At 56.1% G+C, this 20,060-nt stretch overlaps 1 protein-coding gene across 3 annotated transcripts in view; it reads left to right on the top strand.

Annotated features, from left to right (window-relative positions):
- The window catches only part of LOC146422287 (SRC kinase signaling inhibitor 1-like), a 91,540-nt gene that overhangs the window by 50,471 nt on the left and 21,009 nt on the right, over positions 1–20,060 (top strand). For all 3 annotated transcript variants that reach the window (XM_085046661.1, XM_085046658.1, XM_085046660.1), the window contains exons 4-14: positions 5,067–5,259; positions 6,871–7,069; positions 8,299–8,392; positions 9,745–10,553; positions 11,837–11,929; positions 12,050–12,093; positions 12,809–12,978; positions 15,105–15,280; positions 16,394–16,524; positions 18,201–18,348; positions 18,991–19,303. In XM_085046661.1, coding sequence (XP_084902787.1) covers positions 5,067–5,259; positions 6,871–7,069; positions 8,299–8,392; positions 9,745–10,553; positions 11,837–11,929; positions 12,050–12,093; positions 12,809–12,978; positions 15,105–15,280; positions 16,394–16,524; positions 18,201–18,348; positions 18,991–19,303 — 2,370 coding nt within the window. The remainder of the gene's footprint in view (positions 1–5,066; positions 5,260–6,870; positions 7,070–8,298; positions 8,393–9,744; positions 10,554–11,836; positions 11,930–12,049; positions 12,094–12,808; positions 12,979–15,104; positions 15,281–16,393; positions 16,525–18,200; positions 18,349–18,990; positions 19,304–20,060) is intronic.

The following is a 20,060-nucleotide window of genomic DNA, read 5'->3' as shown; positions in this document are numbered from 1 at the left end:
TGCCTGGTGGGGAAGCACTCTCCGGGGTGACAGAGGTGACAGAGGTGACAGGGGTGACAGAGGTGACAAGGGTGACATCCACCCTGACACCCTCCAGGCAGGACCAGAATCCCCCAAAAGCAACCCTAGCAGGAACCTGGAATTCCACAGGTGCCACCCTCGAGGTCACCATGGCTCGGGACGGGCTGGGGTCACTGTCCGAGGGGCTGGGGGACAGCAGGGTCACCCTAGGGGTGACAGGGGTGGCATTTGGAGGGTCTCAGGTGTCCTTTAATGTCCATCTCAGAGCAGGAGGAAGCAGCAGAGCCATAAAAACCCAATTTCCTGGGAATTAATTAGCTGCTGGAGGCCAAAATTGGAGTGATCATTGTCCCCTCTCTGAGCAGTTGTTGTCCCCTCTCTGAGCCGTTTTTGTCCCCTCTCTGAGCAATTTTTGTCCCCTCTCTGAGCAGTTGTTGTCCCCTCTCTGAGCCATTTTTGTCCCCTCTCTGAGCCATTTTTGTCCCCTCTCTGAGCAGTTGTTGTCCCCTCTCTGAGCAATTTTTGTCCCCTCTCTGAGCCATTTTTGTCCCCTCTCTGAGCCATTTTTGTCCCCTCTCTGGACATCTCAATTCCCATCCCACGGAACTGGCAGAGATCCCCATAACACCGGGAACTGTGTCCCCCCACCCCAGGGTCTGTCCCCCCATAGGATTTGGGATTCTGTCCCCAAACTGCAGCGTCTGTCCTTTCCGGCATCCCGGGATATGTGGGGGTCCTGTGCCCATCTGGGGTGTTCCCATGCCAATCTGGGGGTCCTGTGCCCATCTGTGGGGGTTTGTGCCAATCTGTGGGAGTCCTGTGCCCATCTGGGGTGTTCCTGTGCCCATCTGGGGTGTTCCCATGGCCATTTGAGGTGTTCCCGTGGCCATTTGAGGTGTTCCCGTGGCCATTTGAGGTGTTCCCATGGCCATTTGAGGTGTTCCCATGCCCATCTGGGGGTTCCCATGCCCATCTGGGGGTTCCCGTGCCCATCTGGGGTTTCCCGTGGCCATCTGGGGTGTTCCATGCCCATCTGGGGTGTTCCCGTGGCCATTTGGGGTGTTCCCATGCCCATCTGGGGTTTCCTGTGTCCATCTGGGGGTCCCTGTGCCCATCTGGGGGTCCCCATGCCAACCTGGGGTTTCCCATGCCCATCTGGGGTTTCCCGTGCCAAACTGGGGGTCCCCGTGCCAATCTAGGATATCCCGTGGCCATCTGGGGTGTTCCATGCCCATATGGGGTTTCCTGTGCCAATCTAGGATTTCCCGTGGCCATCTGGGGGTCCCCATGCCAATCTGGGAGTCCCTGTGACCATCTGGGGGTCCTTGTGACCATCTGGGGTCCCTGTGCCAATCTGGAGGGGTTCCTGTGCCCATCTGAGGCATTCCCATGCCAATCTGGGGTTTCCCGTGTCAATTTGGGGGTGTTCCCATGCCCATCTGGGGGTCCCCATGCCAGTCTGGGGTTTTCCGTGCCAATCTGGGTTGGTTCTTGTGCCCATCTGGAGTTTCCCGTGCCAGTCTGGGGTTTCCCATGCCAATCTGGGGTTTTTCTGTGCCAGTCTGGGATGTTCCATGCCCATCTGGGGGATTCCCATGGCCATTTGGGGTGTTCCCATACCAGTCTGGGGTTTCCCGTGCCAATTTGGGGGTGTTCCCATGCCCATCTGGGACTTCCAGTGCCCATCTAGGGGTCCCCATGCCAATCTGGGGTGTTCCCAGCCAATCTGGGATTTCCAGTGCCCATCTGGAGGTCCCCATGCCAGTCTGGGGTGTTCCCATGCCTGGCTGGGGACAATCCCATACCCATCTGGCGTTTGCTGTGCCCATCTGTGATTTCCCATGCCAATCTGGGGATCTCCATGCCCATTTGGGGTTTCCTGTGCCAATCTGGGGGAGTTCCCGTGCCCATCTGGGGTTTCCTGTGCCCATCTGGGGTGTTCCATGCCCATCTGGGGTTTCCTGTTCCAATTTGGGGACGTTCCTATGCCCATCTGGAGGTTCCTATGCCCATCTGGGGGAGTTCCCGTGCCCATCTGGAGGTCCCCATGCCCATCTGGGGTTTCCTGTGCCCATCTGGGGTGTTCCATGCCCATCTGGGGTTTCCTGTGCCCATCTGGGGTTTTCCATGCCCATCTGGAGGTCCCCATGCCCATCTGGGGTTTTCCGTGCCCATCTGGGGTTTTCCGTGCCCACAAGGACACCCTGATTTTAGGAAAGGGCAGATGTGGCTCTGTCCCCATTCCCGTGACAATTCTGTGGGTTGGGGACAGCGCGTCGTGCAGAGCATCAGGGCAGAACGATCCCTTCCGGGCTAAAAATCCATTAGCTTCCATCCTGCCCGGTTGGTTTGTTTTTTTCCGTTGTGTTTTTTGTGGTTTGGCTGATTCTGTGAATTATCCACGGCGGGTGGATTTGTCACCCCAGGGCAGCTGAAGGACAGGGCAGGGGGAACCCCAGGGGGGTGGGATTGGGGGGATTTGGGGTGGGGAGGGGATGGATGGAGGGGGGAGATGGATGGATCAGGGATGGATGGATGGATGATGGATGGATGGATGAAGGATGGAGGGATGGAGATGGATGGTGGGATGGAGGTGGATGGATGGATGGACAGATGGATGGATGGATGATGGATGATGGATGGATGGAGCTGGAGGGATGATGGATGGATATGGATGGATGGATGGATGAGGGATGGAGGGATGGATTATGGATGGAGGGATGGATGGATGGATGGATGGAGATGGATGGATGGATGGATGGACAGACAGATGGATGGATGATAGATGGATGGAGAGATGGATGGATGGATGGATGGATGGATGGAGATGGATGGATGATGGATGGATGAATAGAAGGATGGATGGATGATGGATGATGGAGGGAGATGGAGGGATGGATGGATGGATGGAGATGGATGGATCCATGGATGGATGAGGAAAGGATGGAGAGATGGATGGATGGATGATGGATGGAGGGAGATGGTTGGATGGATGGATGGATGAATGATGGATGGATAATGGATGGATGGAGATGGATAGATGGATGGATGGACGGACAGATGGATGGAGGGAGGGAGGGATGATGGATGGAGGGATGGACAGATGGATGGATAGAGATGGATGGATGGAGAGGTGGATGAATGGATGATGGAGGGATGGATGAACAGATCGATGGATGGAAGGATGGATGGATGGATGGATCATGGATGGAGAGATGGATGGAGTGATGGATGGATGGATTGATGACGGATGGATGGATGGATGGATGGATGGATGGATGGAGGGATGATGGATGGAGATGATGGCTAGATGGATGGATCCACGAATGAATGGATGGAAACAGCTCAGGGTGACATCCCGGAGAACAGGAACAACACAGGCAGCATGGAAAGGACCCAGCAGGGCAAACCAGGCTGAGACACAACCCCGAGTCCCACCCCAACCAGGACCTGCCATCCCCATCCTGTGGATCCATCCCAACCCAGGATCTGGGTCAAACCCCTGGAGATGACCAACCCCAAACCCTCGAGGCCCTACAGGAGTGAAGAACCCCAAAATCCACCTTCTACACCCCAAAATCCACCTTCTACACCCCAAAATCCCCCCATGAGGACCCCAAATTTTGTCCCACTGCCCCGGGGATGAAAACAGGGAATGTTTCCCTCCATCCCCTCATCCCTCCGGGATCTGAGGCTCTGCCAGAGCTCTTTGTGCTCCGACAACAACAAAACCAAACCCAACAGTCAATTTTCCGGCAATTAACTACGCCGAGAACATTTCAAGTCCTCCCAAACCCCACCTGGCAGGATTAATTAAATCTTCCAATTAATGTCTCATTTAAACGGCGACGATGGCTGTTATCATTTTCATATTGATTCTTTTCTTTTTGGGGTTTTTTTTTCCCCATTTTTTTCCCGTCTTAAAATAGAGCTGTTGTCCCTTCCAGCGCCGCCTTTCCCACACCCCGGGAGATGTTTGTTCCCTCGGCGGGATTTGCCAGACTTCAACAAGTGTCTGGAAAATCCAGACGGGGAATTTCGGGGTTATTGACAGGTGGTGGTGGTGGGAATGGCAACAAATTTGGGGATATTTGTGCCGAAAATCCACATTTTGGTTATTGACAGGTGGCAGTGCTGGGGATGGCAACGAATTTGGGGATATTTGCTCCAAAAATCCACATTTTGGGGTTATTGACAGGTGGCAGTGCTGGGAATGGCAACGAATTTGGGGATATTTGTGCTGAAAATCACCATTTTGGGATTATTGACAGGTGGTGGTGGTGGGGATGGCAACAAATTTGGGGATATTTGTGCCAAAAATCCACATTTTGGGGTTATTGATAGGTGGCAGTGATGGGGATGGTAACAAATTTGGGGATATTTGTGCCGAAAATCACCATTTTGGGGTTGTTGGCAGTCGGCAGTGATGGGGATGGCAACAAATTTGGGGATATTTGCACCAAAAATCCACATTTTGGTTACCAACATGCAGCAGTGCCAGGGATGGACAGGAATTTGGGGATATTTGCGTTGAAAATTCCCATTTTCCACGTTTTCCACGTTCCTCTCCATTCCAGACCCACAGCTCCCAGAGCTCCCAGCACTCCCAGTTCACCATCCCAGTATTCCCTGACCCATTCTCTCTCCCATTCCAGGGCCAGAGCTCCCAGCACTCCCAGTTCACCCATTCTCTCTCCCATTCCAGATCCAGAGGTCCCAGAGCTCCCAGCACTCCCAGTTCACCCAGTTCACCCATCCTCTCTCCATTCCAGGCCCGCAGCTCCCTGCACTCCCAGTTCACGCTCCCAGCACTCCCAGTTCCCCCAGTTCACCCATCTCCTCTCCATTCCAGACCCGCAGCTCCCAGCACTCCCAGTTCACCCAGTTCACCCATCCTCTCTCCTCTCCCATTCCAGACCTGCAGCTCCCAGCACTCCCAGTTCACCCAGTTCACCCATCCTCTCTCCTCTCCCATTCCAGACCTGCAGCTCCCAGCACTCCCAGTTCACCCAGTTCACCCGTCTCTCTCCTCTCTCCCATTGCAGACCCGCAGCTCCCGGCACTCCCAGGGCTCCCAGCCCGGCCTGGCCGACCAAGCCAAGCTCTCCTTCGCCTCGGCCGAATCCCTGGAGACGATGTCGGAAGCGGAGCTGCCGCTGGGCTTCAACAGGATGAACCGCTTCCGGCAGAGCCTGCCGCTCTCCCGCTCCGCCAGCCAGACCAAGCTGCGCTCCCCAGGTACCCCAGAGCCCCCCTGGGATCGCTTCCCACCCACCCAAAAATCCCTGGGAAGGGTGGGAAGCGCCGCAGGGTGGCCGAGGGGGATGAGCTGCGTTCAGCAGGGTGACATTGGGTGGCCAGAAATCCCCCAGTCTGTTTTTTTGGGTGCCCCAGAGCCTTGAGGGAAAATCTCCCCTCCACCAGGGTGAGGTTGGGTGGGCAGAGACCCCCAACCCATTTTTTTGGGTGCCTCAGAGATTTCCACCTTCTCCAGAGTGAGGTTGGGTGATCAGAAGTTTCCCAATCCCTTTTTTTTGGGTGCCCCTGGAACCTTCTAGGAACACTTCCCCTTCACCAGGGTGAGATTGGGTGTCCAGAAATCCCCCAACCCCATATTTTTTTGGGTGCTCCAGAGCTTTCCACCCTCACCAAGACATTGGCTGTCCAGAACTCCCCCAACCCCATTTTTTTTGGGTGCCCCAGAGCTTTCCACCTTCACCAGGGTGAGATTGGGTGGCCAGAAATCCCCCAACCCCATTTTTTGGGTGCTCTCAAGCCCTCCAGAAGGATCTCCCCTTCACCAAGATGACTTTGGGTGGCCAGGACTTCCCCAACCCCATATTTTTTTGGGTGCCCTAGAGCTTTCCACCTTCACCAAGATGACTTTGGATGGTCAGAACTCCCCCAATGCTATTTTTTTGGGTGCCCCAGAGCCTTCCAGAAGGATCTCCCCTTCACCAGAGCAAGATTGGGTGGCCAAAAGTTCCCCAACCCCATTTTTTTTGGGTGCCCCAGAGCTTTCCACCTTCACCAAGATGATTTTAGACGTCCGGAAATCCCCCAACCCCCTTTTTTTGGGTGCTCTCAAGCCTTCCAGGAAGATCTCCCCTTCCCCAGGATGATGTTGGATGATCAGAAGTTCCCCCAAACCCATTTTTTTGGGTGCCCCAGAGCTTTCCACCTTCACCAAGGTGACATTGGGTGGCCAGAAATCCCCCAATCCCATTTTTTGGGTGTCCCAGAGCCTTGCAGGAAAATCTCCTCTCCACCAGGGGGAGGTTGGGTGGGCAGAGACCCTCAACCCCATTTTTTGGGTGCCTCTGAGATTTCCACCTTCTCCAGAGTGAGGTTGGGTGATCAGAAGTTTCCCAACCCCATTTTTTTGGGTGCCCTGGAGCTCTCCAGGAAAATCTCCCCTTCACCAAGATGACATTGGGTGGCCAGAACTTCTCCAACCCCATATTTTTTGGGTGCCCCAGAGCTTTCCACCTTCACCAGGGTGAGGTTGGGTGGTCAGAAGTTCCCCAACCCCATTTTTTTGGGTGCCCTGGAACCCTCCAGGATGATCTCCCCTTCACCAGGATGATGTTGGATGATCAGAAGTTCCCCAATCCCATTTTTTTTGGCTTCTACCTTCACCAGGGTGATGTTGGGCAGCCAGAACTTCCCCAACACCATATTTTTTGGATGCCCCAGAGCTTTCCACCTTCACCAAGATGATTTTAGGAGTCCAGAACTCCCCCAACCCCACATTTTTTGGTGTCCCACATCACCCCCATCCCCACCCCATCCCCTCAGCCCGGCAGGACCCCACCCTCCCCTCCCTCACCGCCGTCCCTGTGCCCGCAGGGGTGCTGTTCCTGCAGTTCGGGGACGAGACGCGGCGGGTGCACATCACGCACGAGATCAGCAGCATGGACACCCTGCACGCCCTCATCGTGCACATGTTCCCCCAGAAGCTCACCATGGGCATGCTCAAGTCCCCCAACACCGCCATCCTCATCAAGGACGAGTCCCGCAACGTCTTCTATGAGCTGGAGGACGTCCGGTGAGCCGGGAGGGGTTGGGATTCCCAACCGGGATGGGTTTGGTTTGTTTGAATACGTCACGAGCTGGGAAATCTGTGGGATGAGGGGAAAAGGGGTGGTGGGTGAGGTGTTGGGATTTTGGGTGCTCAGGATGAGGGGAATCCAGCTCAGCATCCCAACCCGGGATGGTTTTCCCTTCTTTAAAGGTTTAGGAAATCTGTGGGATGAAGGAAAAGGGGGTGGTGGGTGCCATGCTGGGATTTTGGGTGTTTCAGGTGTTTAGGTTCTGCTTTTCCTTCCAGCTCAGAATCCCATCGTGGGATGGTTTTCATTCCTTTAAATCCATCCCGAGCTGGGAAATCTGTGGGATGAGGGAAAAGGGGGATTTTGTTGGGATTTTGGGTGCTCAGGGTGAGGGGAATCCAGCTCAGTATCCCAACCCGGGATGGTTTTCCCTTCTTTAAAGGTGTAGGAAATCTGTGGGATGAAGGAAAATGGGGTGGTGGGTGCAGTGTTGGGATTTCGGGTGTTTCAGATGTTTAGGTTCTGCTTTTCCTTCCAACTCAGAATCCCATCCTGGGACAGTTTTTGTTTCTTTAAATCCATCCCGAGCTGGGAAATCTGTGGGATGAAGGAAAAAAGGGGTGGTGGGTGAGGTGTTGGGATTTTGGGTGCTCAGGGTGAGGGGAATCCAGCTCAGAATCCCACCCTGGGACGGTTTTTGTTCCTTTAAATCCATCCCGCGCTGGGAAATCTGCGGGATGAGGGAAAAGGGGGATTTTGTTGGAATTTTGGGTGCTCAGGGTGAGGGGAATCCAGATTGGGATCCCACCCTGGGCTGGTTTTCCCTTCTTTAAAGGTGTAGGAAATCTGTGGGATGAAGGAAAAAGGGGTGGTGGGTGCAGTGTTGGGAGTTTGGGTGTTTCAGGAGTTTAGGTTCTGCTTTTCCTTCCAGCTCAGAATTCCAACCCAGGCTGGTTTTTGTACATTTAAATCCATCCTGAGCCAGGAAATCTATGGAATAAAAGCAAAAAGGGGTGGCGGATGAGGTGTTGGGATTTTGGGTGTTTCAGGAGTTTAGGTTCTGCTTTTCCTTCCAGCTCAGAATCCCAGCTTGGGATGGTTTTCATTCCTTTAAATCCATCCCGAGATTGGAAATCTATGGGATAACAGAAAAAAAGGGGTGGTGGGTGTGATGTTGGGATTTCAGGTGCCTCTCCAGGTGCTCAGGCTCTGCTTCTCCTTCCAGAGACATCCAGGACAGGAGCATCATTAAGATCTACCGCAAAGAGCCACTCTACGCCTCCTTCCCTGCGTCCCACATCACCAACGGCGACCTGAGGGTGAGAGGGGACACGGGGACAGCCCGGGGACAGCCCGGGGACAGCCCGGGGACAGCCCGGGGGTGGCGGGAGTGGCACCGGTGAGGAGAGGAAAGCGGCAGGGAGTGGGGATTGGGCGTGGCTGGGATTCGTCCTGCCTGCTTCCCGTGGTTTTTGGGGGGATAATTAGGGATTTAGGGAATTAAATCATTGGGATAAATCATCGGGGTAAATCATTGGGGTAAATCATTGGGGTAAATCATTGGGATGAATCATTGGGGTAAATCATCGGGATAAATCATTGGGATAAATTATTGGGATAAATCATTGGGGTAAATCATTGGGATAAATCATTGGGGTAAATCATCGGGATAGATCATCGGGATAAATCATTGGGGTAAATCATCGGGGTAAATCATTGGGGTAAATCATTGGGATAAATCATCAGGATAAATCATCAGGGTAATCATTGGGGTGAATCATAGGGATAAATCATTGGGGGAAATCACTGGGATAAATCATTGGGGTAAATCATCGGGATAAATCATCAGGATAAATCATTGGGATGAATAATTGGGATAAATCATTGGGGTAAATCGTTGGGATAAATCATTGGGGTAAATCGTTGGGATAAATCATTGGGGTAAATCGTTGGGGTAAATCATTGGGGTAAATCGTTGGGGTAAATCGTTGGGGTAAATCATTGGGGTAAATCGTTGGGGTAAATCATCGGGATAAATCACTGGGGTAAATCATTGGGGTAAATCATTGGGGTAAATCATCGGGATAAATCATTGGGGTAAATCATCCTGCTGCTGGCTGGGAATGAGGGAAGAGTTTGCCAAAGCTCCAGGCTGCTCTGGGTTTGAGTGTTTCCACCTGGGATGCTCCAGGTTTTCCATTGCCCCTGGAATTTTTGTATTTGCACCTGGAATTCTCCAGGCTTTCCACTCCCCCTGGATTTTTGTGTTTGCCCCTGAAATTCTCCAATTTGTCCTGGATTTTGTGTATTCACCTGGGATTCTCCAGGCTTTCCATTCCCTCTGGATTTCTGTGTTTGCCCCTTGAATTCTCCAGTTTGTCCTGGATTTGAGGTTTTGTCCCTGGAATTCTCTAGGTTTCCCATTCCCCCAGGATTTTTGTGTTTGCCCCTGGAATTCTCCAGTTTGTCCTGGATTTTTTTATTTGCCCCTGGAATTTTCCAGGTTTTCCATTGCCCCTGGAATTCTCCAGTCTTGGATTTTGTGTATCCCCCTGGCATTCCCCAGGTTTTCCATTCCCCTGCCATTCCCCAGAGCCAATCCTCACCGGGGCGGCGGGCACAACCGGCCAGCAATCCCTCTCCCTAACCCCCACCCGCCCCATTCCCGCAGCGAGAAATGGTCTACACCTCCCGGGAATCCTCTCCCACCCGCCGCCTCAACAACATGTCCCCAGCGTCCCACCTGGCCTCCGGCTCTCCCCCTCCCGTGCTGCAGTCCTCGTCGCCGTCGCGCTCCCGCATGTCCTACAGCGGCGGCCGCCCTCCCTCGTACGCCGGCAGCCCCGTGCACCACGGCGAGCGCCTGGCCACCCTGCCGCCCGCCCAGGGAGTGTCCCCGAGCCCCAGCGCCATCCTGGAGCGCCGCGACGTCAAGCCGGACGAAGACCTGGCGGGTAAGAACGTGGTGCTGGTGAAGAACGAAGGGCTCTACGCGGATCCCTACGGCATGGTTCACGAGGGGCGGCTCAGCATCACCTCCACGCAGTCGCTGGCGGGCATGGGGGATCCTTTTGGCTACTCCGGGGGGCTCTACAAGCGAGGGTCAGTGCGGTCACTCAGCACCTACTCGGCGGCGGCGCTGCAGAGCGAGCTGGAGGACAGTCTGTACAAACCCAACGCGCCCATCTACGGCGACACCTACGGCCCGGGACTGGGGTTCCGCATGGCGCCGTCGTCCCCGCAGAAGATGGTGGAGCCCGGGCAGAGTCCCCACAGTCCCTACTCGGGTCCTCCCAGCCGCTCCTCGCCCGTCCGGCAGTCGTTCCGCAAGGATTCCTGCTCGTCCGTCTTCATGGACAGCCCAGTGGGTAAAACGCGCAATCCCAGCTCGTCCGGTCCGCCAGAGATGTTCCCCGGTCCCGGCGAGCGGCCGATTTCGGGGTTTGGGTCGCCAGGACCGGCCAAGGACACGGAGACCAGGTGAGGTGTGATTACCTGAAACAGAGGGCAAGATGAGGTTAGGAGGATAAAAAGTAGATAAATTTATTGAAGGCTTTTAGGTATATTAGGGTAAGCAAAGCCCCTTGTGAGGTTACACCCAAAAATGGACTCTGGGTCATGAGACCTTCTTGAGACCTTCTTGAGACCTTCTTGAGACCTTCTTGAGATCTTCTTGAGATCTTCTTGAGATCTTCTTGAGATCTTCTTGAGATCTTCTTGAGATCTTGACGAGATCTTGACGAGATCTTGACGAGATCTTGACGAGATCTTCACGAGATCTTCACGAGATCTTCACGAGATCTTCACCTTTATAAGTTCTGTCTATTTAGCATATTGGGCATTAATTCTCCAATCACACCCTCAGGTGATGATGTCAACCACCCCAAACCTGATGCCCCCAACTCACTGTTGTTTCCAAATTTTGGGGCTCTGAGGCAGCAAAGTGTCCTTGGATTTCCATTCGGAGGAATTGTTCCGGCTGAAGGTGCTGAGGTTTGTGTGAAGCCCAGAACTTCACCAAACTTACTGATACATGAAGAATAAAAACTAGAAATCCTGAAGGCATCAGATGAGGCTGGGGGTTTGGGCTTTGCTATTCTGGTGGTTTTCCATCATCCTTGGATTTCCATTCGGAGGAATAGTTTTGGCTGAAGGTGCTGAAAACAGAGATTTCAGCATTTTAAATGAAGCCCAGAACTTCACCAAACCTACAGACACATGAAGAATAAAATTAAAATTAAAAATTTTTAAGGCATCAGATGAGGCTGAGGGTTTGGGCTTTGCTACTCTGGGGTTTTCCATTGGCTGGAGGGAGTGGAGGAGCTGAGGAAGAGGAGGAGGAGAAGGAGAAGGAGAAGGAGAAGGAGAAGGAGAAGGAGAAGGAGAAGGAGAAGGAGAAGGAGGAGGAGGAGAAGGAGAAGGAGAAGGAGAAGGAGAAGGAGGAGGAGGAGGAGAAGGAGCCGAGGAGGAGAATGAGGAGGAGCTGAGGAGGAGAATGAGGAGGAGGAGCAGAGGAAGGCTCTGCCCTGTCCCCACCATGGTGGAGGTGCCAGGATGGGGAATGAGGCACCAGATGTCTCAGGAATTCCACCAGGAATGAGGGCTGGGAGTGCAGAATGTGAGGAAAGAGGGAGTGTGGATGGCGCTGGTGACATCCCGATGTCCCTCCTGGCATGGCAGGGATGGGGAAATCCCAGCCGGGGGATGTCCCTGGTGACAGATCCCACCCTGAGCTGTCCCTGTCCCTTTCCCGTTTGGCGCAGGGAGCGGATGGAAGCCATGGAGAAGCAGATCGCCAGCCTGACGGGGCTGGTGCAGAGCGCGCTGCTCCGCGGCTCCGAGGCTGAGACCCCCAGGTGAGGCCATGCTGAGACCCCGGGGGCTGTGACATCCGGCTGGGATGTCCCTCCTGGGTGGCCTGTCCCCCTCCAGGGGACACCAACCGCCGCTCACTGCCCTCTTCCCTTCCGTCACAGTGAGAAGACAGAAGCCACCAACGGCGGGACGCCTCCGTCAGCATGTGAGTGACCCTGCAGGATGTCCCCTCTGCCCTGTGGGTGACCGGGGGTGGGCTGTGCAGCCCCCCACCATGTCCTGGAACCCAGCAGGACACCCCAATCAGTGTGTGAGTGACCCCTGGCCCTGCAGGATGTCCCCATGGGTCACCCAGGGTGGGCTGTGTATCCAGCAGGACACTCCTGTCAGTGTGTGAGTGACCACTGGCCCTGCAGGATGTCCCCATGGGTCACCCAGGGTAGGCTGTACAGCCCCCCACCATGTCCTGGCACCCAGCAGGATCCCCCTGTCATCATGTGAGTGACCACTGGACCTGCAGGATGTCCCCATGGGTCACCCAAGGTGGGCTGTGTGTCCAGCAGGACACCTCTGTCAGTGTGTGAGTGACCCCTGGCCCTACAGGATGTCCCCATGGGTGACCCAGGGTGGGCTGTGCAGTCCCCCTCTGTCCTGGCACCCAGCAGGACACCTCTGTCCTCATGTGAGTGACCCCTGACCCTGCAGGATGTCCCCATGGGTCACCCAGGGTGGGCTGTGCATCCCCCCCACCATGTCCTGACACCCAGCAGGACACCCATCCTGCCCTGGGGTGACCTCTCAGAGCAAACACGACACTTTTGGAGACCACCAGAGCCTCAGGATGGGTTGGGGACAGAGGACAAATGACCACCAACACCTGTCCTGGGGTCAGCGCCACCCTCTCTGCTTGTCCCCCGCAGCCACCAGCCGCAGCACACCAGTGCCAGCGCCACCGCCACCCTCGGCCACCAGCACCCCTGCCGGACAGCCCACTGCCATCACCCGGCTGCACATGCAGCTGCACCTGCACGACCTGCAGCAGAACGCCAGCGAGCTGCGCAACCAGCTGCAGCAGCTGCGGAAACTGCAGGTGAGCAGCAGGGCTGGGGGGATCCCGGTCTGGGTGAGATCTGACCGGGGTGGGATGGAAAAATCCCCTTTTCCTGGAGATCTGACTGGGGTGGGACGGGAAAATCCCATTTTCCTGGAGATCTGATGGGGTAGGATGGGAAAATCCCATTTTCCTGGAGATTTGATGGAGTGGAATGGGGAAATCACCTTTGCCTGGAGATCTGATGGGGTGGGGTGGGATGGGAAAATCCCATTTTCCTGGAAATCTGATTGGGGTGGGAAAATCCTCTTTTCCTGGAGATCTGAAGGGGTGGGATGGGGAAATCCCATTTTCCTGGAGATCTGATGGGGTGGGATGGGAAAATCGCCTTTTCCTGGAGATCTGACTGGGGTGGGATGGGGAAATTGCCTTTTCCTGGAGATCCAACTGGGTAGGATCCCATTTTCCTGGAGATCTGATGGGGTGAGATGGAAAAATCTCCTTTTCCTGGAGATCTGATGGGGTGGGATGGGAAAATCCCATTTTCCTGGAGATCTGACTGGGGTGGGATGGGAAAATCCTCTTTTCCCAGTAGGGTTGGTGTGGGACAGTGAGGGGGATCTCTCTGCACTCAAAGTTCAGGGATTCTTCCCAGATCCAAGCTCAGGGATCCTTGCTGAATCTGAACTCAGGGATTCTTCCTGAATCTGAGATCATGGATTCTTCCTGAATCTGAGTTCAGGGATCCTTCCCGAATCTGAGCTCTGGGATTCTTCCTGAATTCATAGTTCTGGGGTCTTTCCCAAATGCAAGCTCAGGGATCCTTCCTTGCTCCAAGCTCAGGGATCCTTCCAGAATCAGAGTTCAGGGATCCTTTCCCATCCCAAGCTCAGGGTTCCTTCCTGAATCTGAACTCAGGGATTCTTCTGAATATGAGGTCAGGGATTCTTCCTGAATCAGAATTCAGGGATTCTTCCTGAATCAGTATTCAGGGATTCTTCCCAAATCTGAACTCAGGGATTCTTCCCGAATCTGAGTTTGGGGATCCTTCCTGAATCAGAGTTCAGGGATCTTTCCCAGATCCAAGCTCAGGGATCCTTCCCGAATCTGAACTCAGAGATTCTTCCTGAATCTGAGCTCGGGGATCCTTCCTGAATCTGAGCTCGGGGATCTTTCCCAAATCCAAGCTCAGGGATCCTTCCCAAATCATAGTTTTGGGGTCTTTCCCATCCCAAGCTCAGGGTTCCTTCCTAAATCTGGGCTCAGGAATCCTTCCTCAATTTGAACTCCGGGATTCTTCTGAATATGAGGTCCGGGATTCTTCCTGAATCAGAATTCAGGGATTCTTCCTGAATCAGTATTCAGGGATTCTTCCCAAATCTGAACTCAGGGTTTCTTCCTGAATCTGAGCCAGGGATCCTTCCCAAATCAGAGTTCAGGGATCTTTCCCAAATCCAAGCTCAGGGATCCTTCCCGAATCTGAACTCAGGGATTCTTCCTGAATCCAAGCTCAGGGATCCTTCCTGAATCTGAGCCCAGAGATTCTTCCCGAATCTGAGCTCGGGGATCCTTCCTGAATCAGAGTTCAGGGATCCTTCCCACATCCAAGCCCAGGGATCCTTTCCCATCCCAAGCTCAAGGATCCTTCCTTGCTCCAAGCTCAGGGATTCTTCCCGGATCCAAGTTCAGGGATCCTTTCCTAATCTGAACTCAGGGATTCTTCGGGGAACTGAGGGAAGTTCAGTCCCTAATCTGAACTCGGGGATCCTTTCCCAAATCATAGTTCTGGAGTCTTTCCCAAATCCAAGCTCAAGGATCCTTCCATGCTCCAAGCTCAGGGATCATTTCCTAATCAGAGTTCAGGGATCCTTCCTGAATCTGAACTCATGGATTCTTCCTGTATATGAGGTCAGGGATTCTTCCCAAATCCAAGCTCAGGGATCCTTCCCAAATCATAGTTCTGGGGTCTTTCCCAAATCCAAGCTCAGGGATCCTTCCCCCTGCCCAGCTCAGGGCTGGTCCCTTGTTGGGACCCATTTCCCACCCCGCTGGTTCTCTCCCCGCCTGACCCTTCCTCCTCCTCCTCTACCTCCTCCTCCTCCTCCTCCTCCTCCTCCTCCTCCTCCTCCTCCTCCTCCTCCTCCTCCTCCCCGTTCCCGCCGCAGCTGCAGAACCAGGAGACGGTGAAGTCGCTGCTGCGGCGGACGGAGACGGAGCTGAGCGTGCGGGTGACAGACACGCTGCGCAAGCACGAGGATCCTCTGCAGCGCCAGCGCAGCTTGGTGGAGGAGGAGAGGCTGCGCTACCTCAACGAGGAGGAGCTCATCACCCAGCAGCTCAAGTGAGCGCGGGGTGGCGGTGCTGAGGGACAGGGGAGGGGACGGACCGTCCCTGGGTGACAGGCGGTGGGACAGATCCTCCCTGAGTGACAGGGGAGGGGACAGGCCGTCCTGGGTGACAGGCGGTGGGACAGATCCTCCCGGGTGACAGGGGATAGGACAGACCCTCCTGGGTGACAGGCAGTGGGACAGACACCCCTGGGTGACAGGGGAGGGGACAGAACTTCCTGTGTGACAGGGGAGGGGACAGACCGCCCCTGGGTAACAGGCGGTGGGACAGATCCTCCCGGGTGACAGGAGACAGGACAGACCCTCCTGGGTGACAGGCGGTGGGACGGACACTCCTGGGTGACAGGGGAGGGGACAGAACGTCCCCACATGTCAGGGGACAGGACAGACCCTCCCTGGACACAGAGCAGGACTGCCAATGCCACACTCAGTACCACCCCAGTGCCACCCCTGGTACCACCCAGTGCCACCCCAGTGCCACCCCAATGCCACCCTCAGTACCACCCCCAATGCCACCCCAGTGCCACCCCAATGTCACCCCAGTACCACACCTGGTGCCACCCCAATGCCACCCCCGATGCCATCCCCAGCACCACCCCAATGCCACCCCTACTGACACCCCAGTGACACCCCAGTGCCACCCCAATGTCACCCCACTACCACCCCACTGCCACTCCAGTGCCGCCCCCAGTGCCACCCCACTGCCACCCCAGTGCCACCCCTAGTGCCACCCCAATGCCACCCCAGTGCCACCCCAATGCCACCCTAGTGCCACCCCAGTGACACCCCCGGTACCACCCCAGTACCACCCCAGTACCACCCCAGTACCACCCCAGTACCACTCCAGTGCCACCCCAGTGCCATCCCAGTGCCACCCCCAGTGCCACCCAAGTACCACCCCAGTGCCACCCCAGTTTCCCCCCAATGCAACCCCAGTACCACGCCTGGTGCCACCCCAATGCCACCCCAATGCCACCCCCGATGCCATTCCCAGCACCACCCCAATGCCACCCCTAGTGACACCCCAGTGACACCCCAGTGACACCCCAGTGCCACCCCAATGCCACCCCAATGCCACCCCAGTGACACCCTCCCTGTCCCCGCAGCGACCTGGAGAAGTCTGTGGAGAAGATCCAGAAGGACTTTGCCCACAACCACCGGCTGGTGGCCGTGCAGGAGCTCGAGGAGAAGGCTGTGGTGCTCAAGCAGCTCGGCGAGACCCTGACGGAGCTCAAGGGTGAGGAGGAGAATTCTGGGATTTTCCGGGTTTTCTGGTTCCCCTTGGGATTCTCCAGGATTTCCGTTGCCTCTGGAGTTTTGTGTTTTTGCCCCTGGAATTCTCCAGTTTGTCCTGGTTTTGGGGTTTTGCCCCTGGGATTTTCCAGGTTTTCTGTTTCCCCTGAATTTGAGTTTTTGTCCCTGGGATTCTCCAGTTTGTCCTGAATTTTTGAGTTTGCCCCTGGAATTCCCCAGGTTTTCTGTTTCCCCTGGGATTCTCCAGTTCATCCTGGATTTGAGTTTTTGCCCCAGGATTCTCCAGTTTGTCCTGGATTTGAGTTTTTGTCCCTGGGATTCTCCAGGTTTTCTGTTTGCCCTGGGATTCTCCAGCTTGTCCCTTTCCCTTGGATTTTCGTGTTTGCCCCTGGAATTCCCCTCATTTTCCATTCCCCCTGGATTTGAGTTTTTGCCCCAGAATTCTCCAGGTTGTCCTGGATTTTTGTGTTTGCCCCTGGGATTCTCCAGTTTGTCCTGGATTTGAGTTTTCACCCCTGGGATTCTCCAGGTTTTCCATTGCCCCTGGATTTGAGTTTTTGCCTCTGAGATTCTCCAGGTTTCCCTTTTTTCCCCCTGGATTTCCTGTTGCCCCTGGATCTGCTGGTTCTACCCAGCATGTCCACCCTGGCCGTGCCACCCGGCCACTGCCCTGTCCCCAGCGGTGCCACTGCTGTCCCCGGCGGTGACACCGCCCTGTCCCCAGCGGTGCCACTGCTGTGCCCCGGCGGTGACATGGCTGTCCCCGGCAGTGACACGGCTGTCCTCAGCGGTGCCACAGTTGTCCCAGCGGTGCCACGGCTGTCCCCAGCGGTGCCACGGCTGTCCCCAGCGGTGCCACCGCGCTGTCCCCTGCGGTGCCACCACGGCTGTCCCCAGCGGTGCCATTACTGTCCCCAGCGGTGCCACCGTGCTGTCCCCAGCGGTGCCACGGCACTGTCCCCGGCGGTGCCACTGCTATCCCCAGCGGTGCCACAGTTGTCCCAGTGGTGCCACGACTGTCCCCAGCGGTGCCACCGCGCTGTCCCCAGCAGTGACACTGCTGTCCCCAGCGGTGCCACTGCTATCCCCGGCGGTGCCACCGCCCTGTCCCCAGCGGTGCCACTACTGTCCCCAGCGGTGCACAGTTGTCCCAGCGGTGCCACCGCGCTGTCCCCAGTGGTGACACGGCTGTCCCCAGCGGTGACACCGCGCTGTCCCCAGCGGTGACACGGCTGTCCCCAGCAGTGCCACCACGGCTGTCCCCAGCGGTGCCACTACTGTCCCCAGCGGTGCCACTACTGTCCCCAGCGGTGCCACCGCGCTGTCCCCAGCAGTGCCACCACGGCTGTCCCCAGCGGTGCCACCGCGCTGTCCCCAGCGGTGCCACAGTTGTCCCCAGTGGAGCCACGGCTATCCTCAGCGGTGCCACCGCGCTGTCCCCAGCGGTGCCACAGTTGTCCCAGCAGTGCCACCGCGCTGTCCCCAGCGGTGCCACCGCGCTGTCCCCAGTGGTGCCACGGCTGTCCCCAGCTACTGCTGTCCCCAGCAGTGCCACCGCGCTGTCCCCAGCAGTGACACGGCTGTCCCCAGCGGTGCCACCGCGCTGTCCCCAGCGGTGACACGGCTGTCCCCGGCGGTGACACGGCTGTCCCCCGGCAGCTCAGTTCCCCAGCCTGCAGAGCAAGATGCGGGTGGTGCTGCGGGTGGAGGTGGAGGCTGTGAAATTCCTCAAGGAGGAGCCCAACCGCCTCGACGGGCTCCTCAAGCGCTGCAAAACCGTCACCGACACCCTGGCGCAGATCCGCAGGTCAGTGTCACCTCGGTGTCCCTGTGTCACCTTGGTGTGCCTGTGTCCCCTCAGTGTCCCTGTGTCCCCTCGGTGTCCCTGTGTCACCTCGGTGTGCCTTTGTCCCACCCGGTGTCCCTTTGTCACCTCAGTTTCCCTTTGTCGCCCCGGTGTCCTTCTATTCCCATGGTGTCCCTTTAAGTCCCCACGGTGTCCCTTTGTCACTTCAGTTTCCCTTGGTCACCTCGGTGTCCCTCTGTCCCCTTGGTTTCCCTTTAATCCCCCCAGTGTTCCTTTGTCACCTCGGTGTCCCTTTGTCCCCTTGGTTTCACTTTGTCCCACCTGGCATCCCTTTGTTGCCACAGTGTCCCTTTGTCCCCTCAGTGTCCCTCTATCCCCACAGTGTCCCTTTGTCCCCTCGGTGTCCCTTTAGTCCTCTCCGTGTCCCTTTGTCACCTCGCTGTCCCTCTATCCCCACGGTGTCCCTGTGTCACCCCGGCTTCCCTTTGTCACTTCGGTTTCCCTTTATCACCCCGACTTCCATTTGTCCCCTCGGTTTCCCTTTGTCACCTCGCTGTCCCTCTGCCCCACCCAGTGTCCCTTTGTCCCCTCGGTTTCCCTTTGTCACCTCGCTGACCCCTCAACGTCCCCTCTCCACCCCAGGCAAGTGGACGAGGGCGTGTGGAGCTCGCCGGGCAGCCTCAGCCAATCCCCAAAAAAGGTCGCCGCCGAGTCGGACTTCAGCAAAGGGCTGGAGCTGGACATGCCCACCAGCCCTCCGGTCAGCCTGCACCACCTGAGCGCCACCCCGGAGCCGCTGGCGTTTGGGCACAGCGCCCCACAGCCCCAGGGCCACCAGGGCCACCAGGGCAAGAGCAATAACCCGTCACGAGCCCCCGAGATGGTGCCAGCCAAGACCCAGACGGGGCCGGAGACGCCCAGCAAGAAGAGCGCCGACAAGGCTGTGTCTGTGGAGGTGAGGGGGTTTTGGGGTTGGAGGGGGGTTTTTGGGGTTGGGAGGGTTTTTTGGGGTGGGGAGGGGGGTTTTGGGGTGGGGGTTGTGCGGAGGGGTTTGGGGAATGGGATGGGAGGTGTGTTTGTCCTGATCCTTCTCTGTGGTTTGGGGTTTTTCTGGAGGGTCTGGGTGAAAATGGGGATGGGAGATGTGTTCATCCTCATCTTCCTCTGTGATCTGGGGGTTTTTCTGGAGGGTCTGTCCATCCTCCCAGGGGAAAATGGGGATGGGATTTGTGTTCATCTTCATCTTCCTCCGTGATTTGGGGTTTTTTTCTGGAGGGTCTGGGGAAAATGGGGATGGGATTTGTGTTCATCCTGATCTTCCTCCGTGATTTGGGGGTTTTTCTGGAGGGGTTGGGGACAATGGGGATGGGAGATGTGTCCATCCTCATCTTCCTCTGTGATTTGGGGGTTTTTCTGGAGGGTCTGGGGAAAAATGGGGATGGGAGATGTATTCATCCTGATCCTTCTCCGTGATTTGGGGTTTCTCTGGTCTGTCCATCCTCCCAGGAGAAAATGGGAATAGGATTTGTGTTCATCCTGATCCTTCTCGATTTGGGGTTTTTCTGGAGGGGCTGGGTAAAAATGGGGATGGGAGATGTGTTCATCCTCAACTTCCTTGATTTGGGGTTTCTCTGGTCTGTCCATCCTCCCAAGGGAAAATGGGAATGAGATTTGTGTTCATCCTGATCCTTCTCCTCGATTTGGGGTTTTTC

This window comes from Lichenostomus cassidix, unplaced genomic scaffold (genome assembly GCF_008360975.1).
Source record: "Lichenostomus cassidix isolate B80296 unplaced genomic scaffold, HeHo_3.0 HiC_scaffold_789, whole genome shotgun sequence".
In the NCBI taxonomy this organism is placed as follows: domain Eukaryota; kingdom Metazoa; phylum Chordata; class Aves; order Passeriformes; family Meliphagidae; genus Lichenostomus; species Lichenostomus cassidix.
This window is presented reverse-complemented; position numbering and strand designations above follow the sequence as displayed.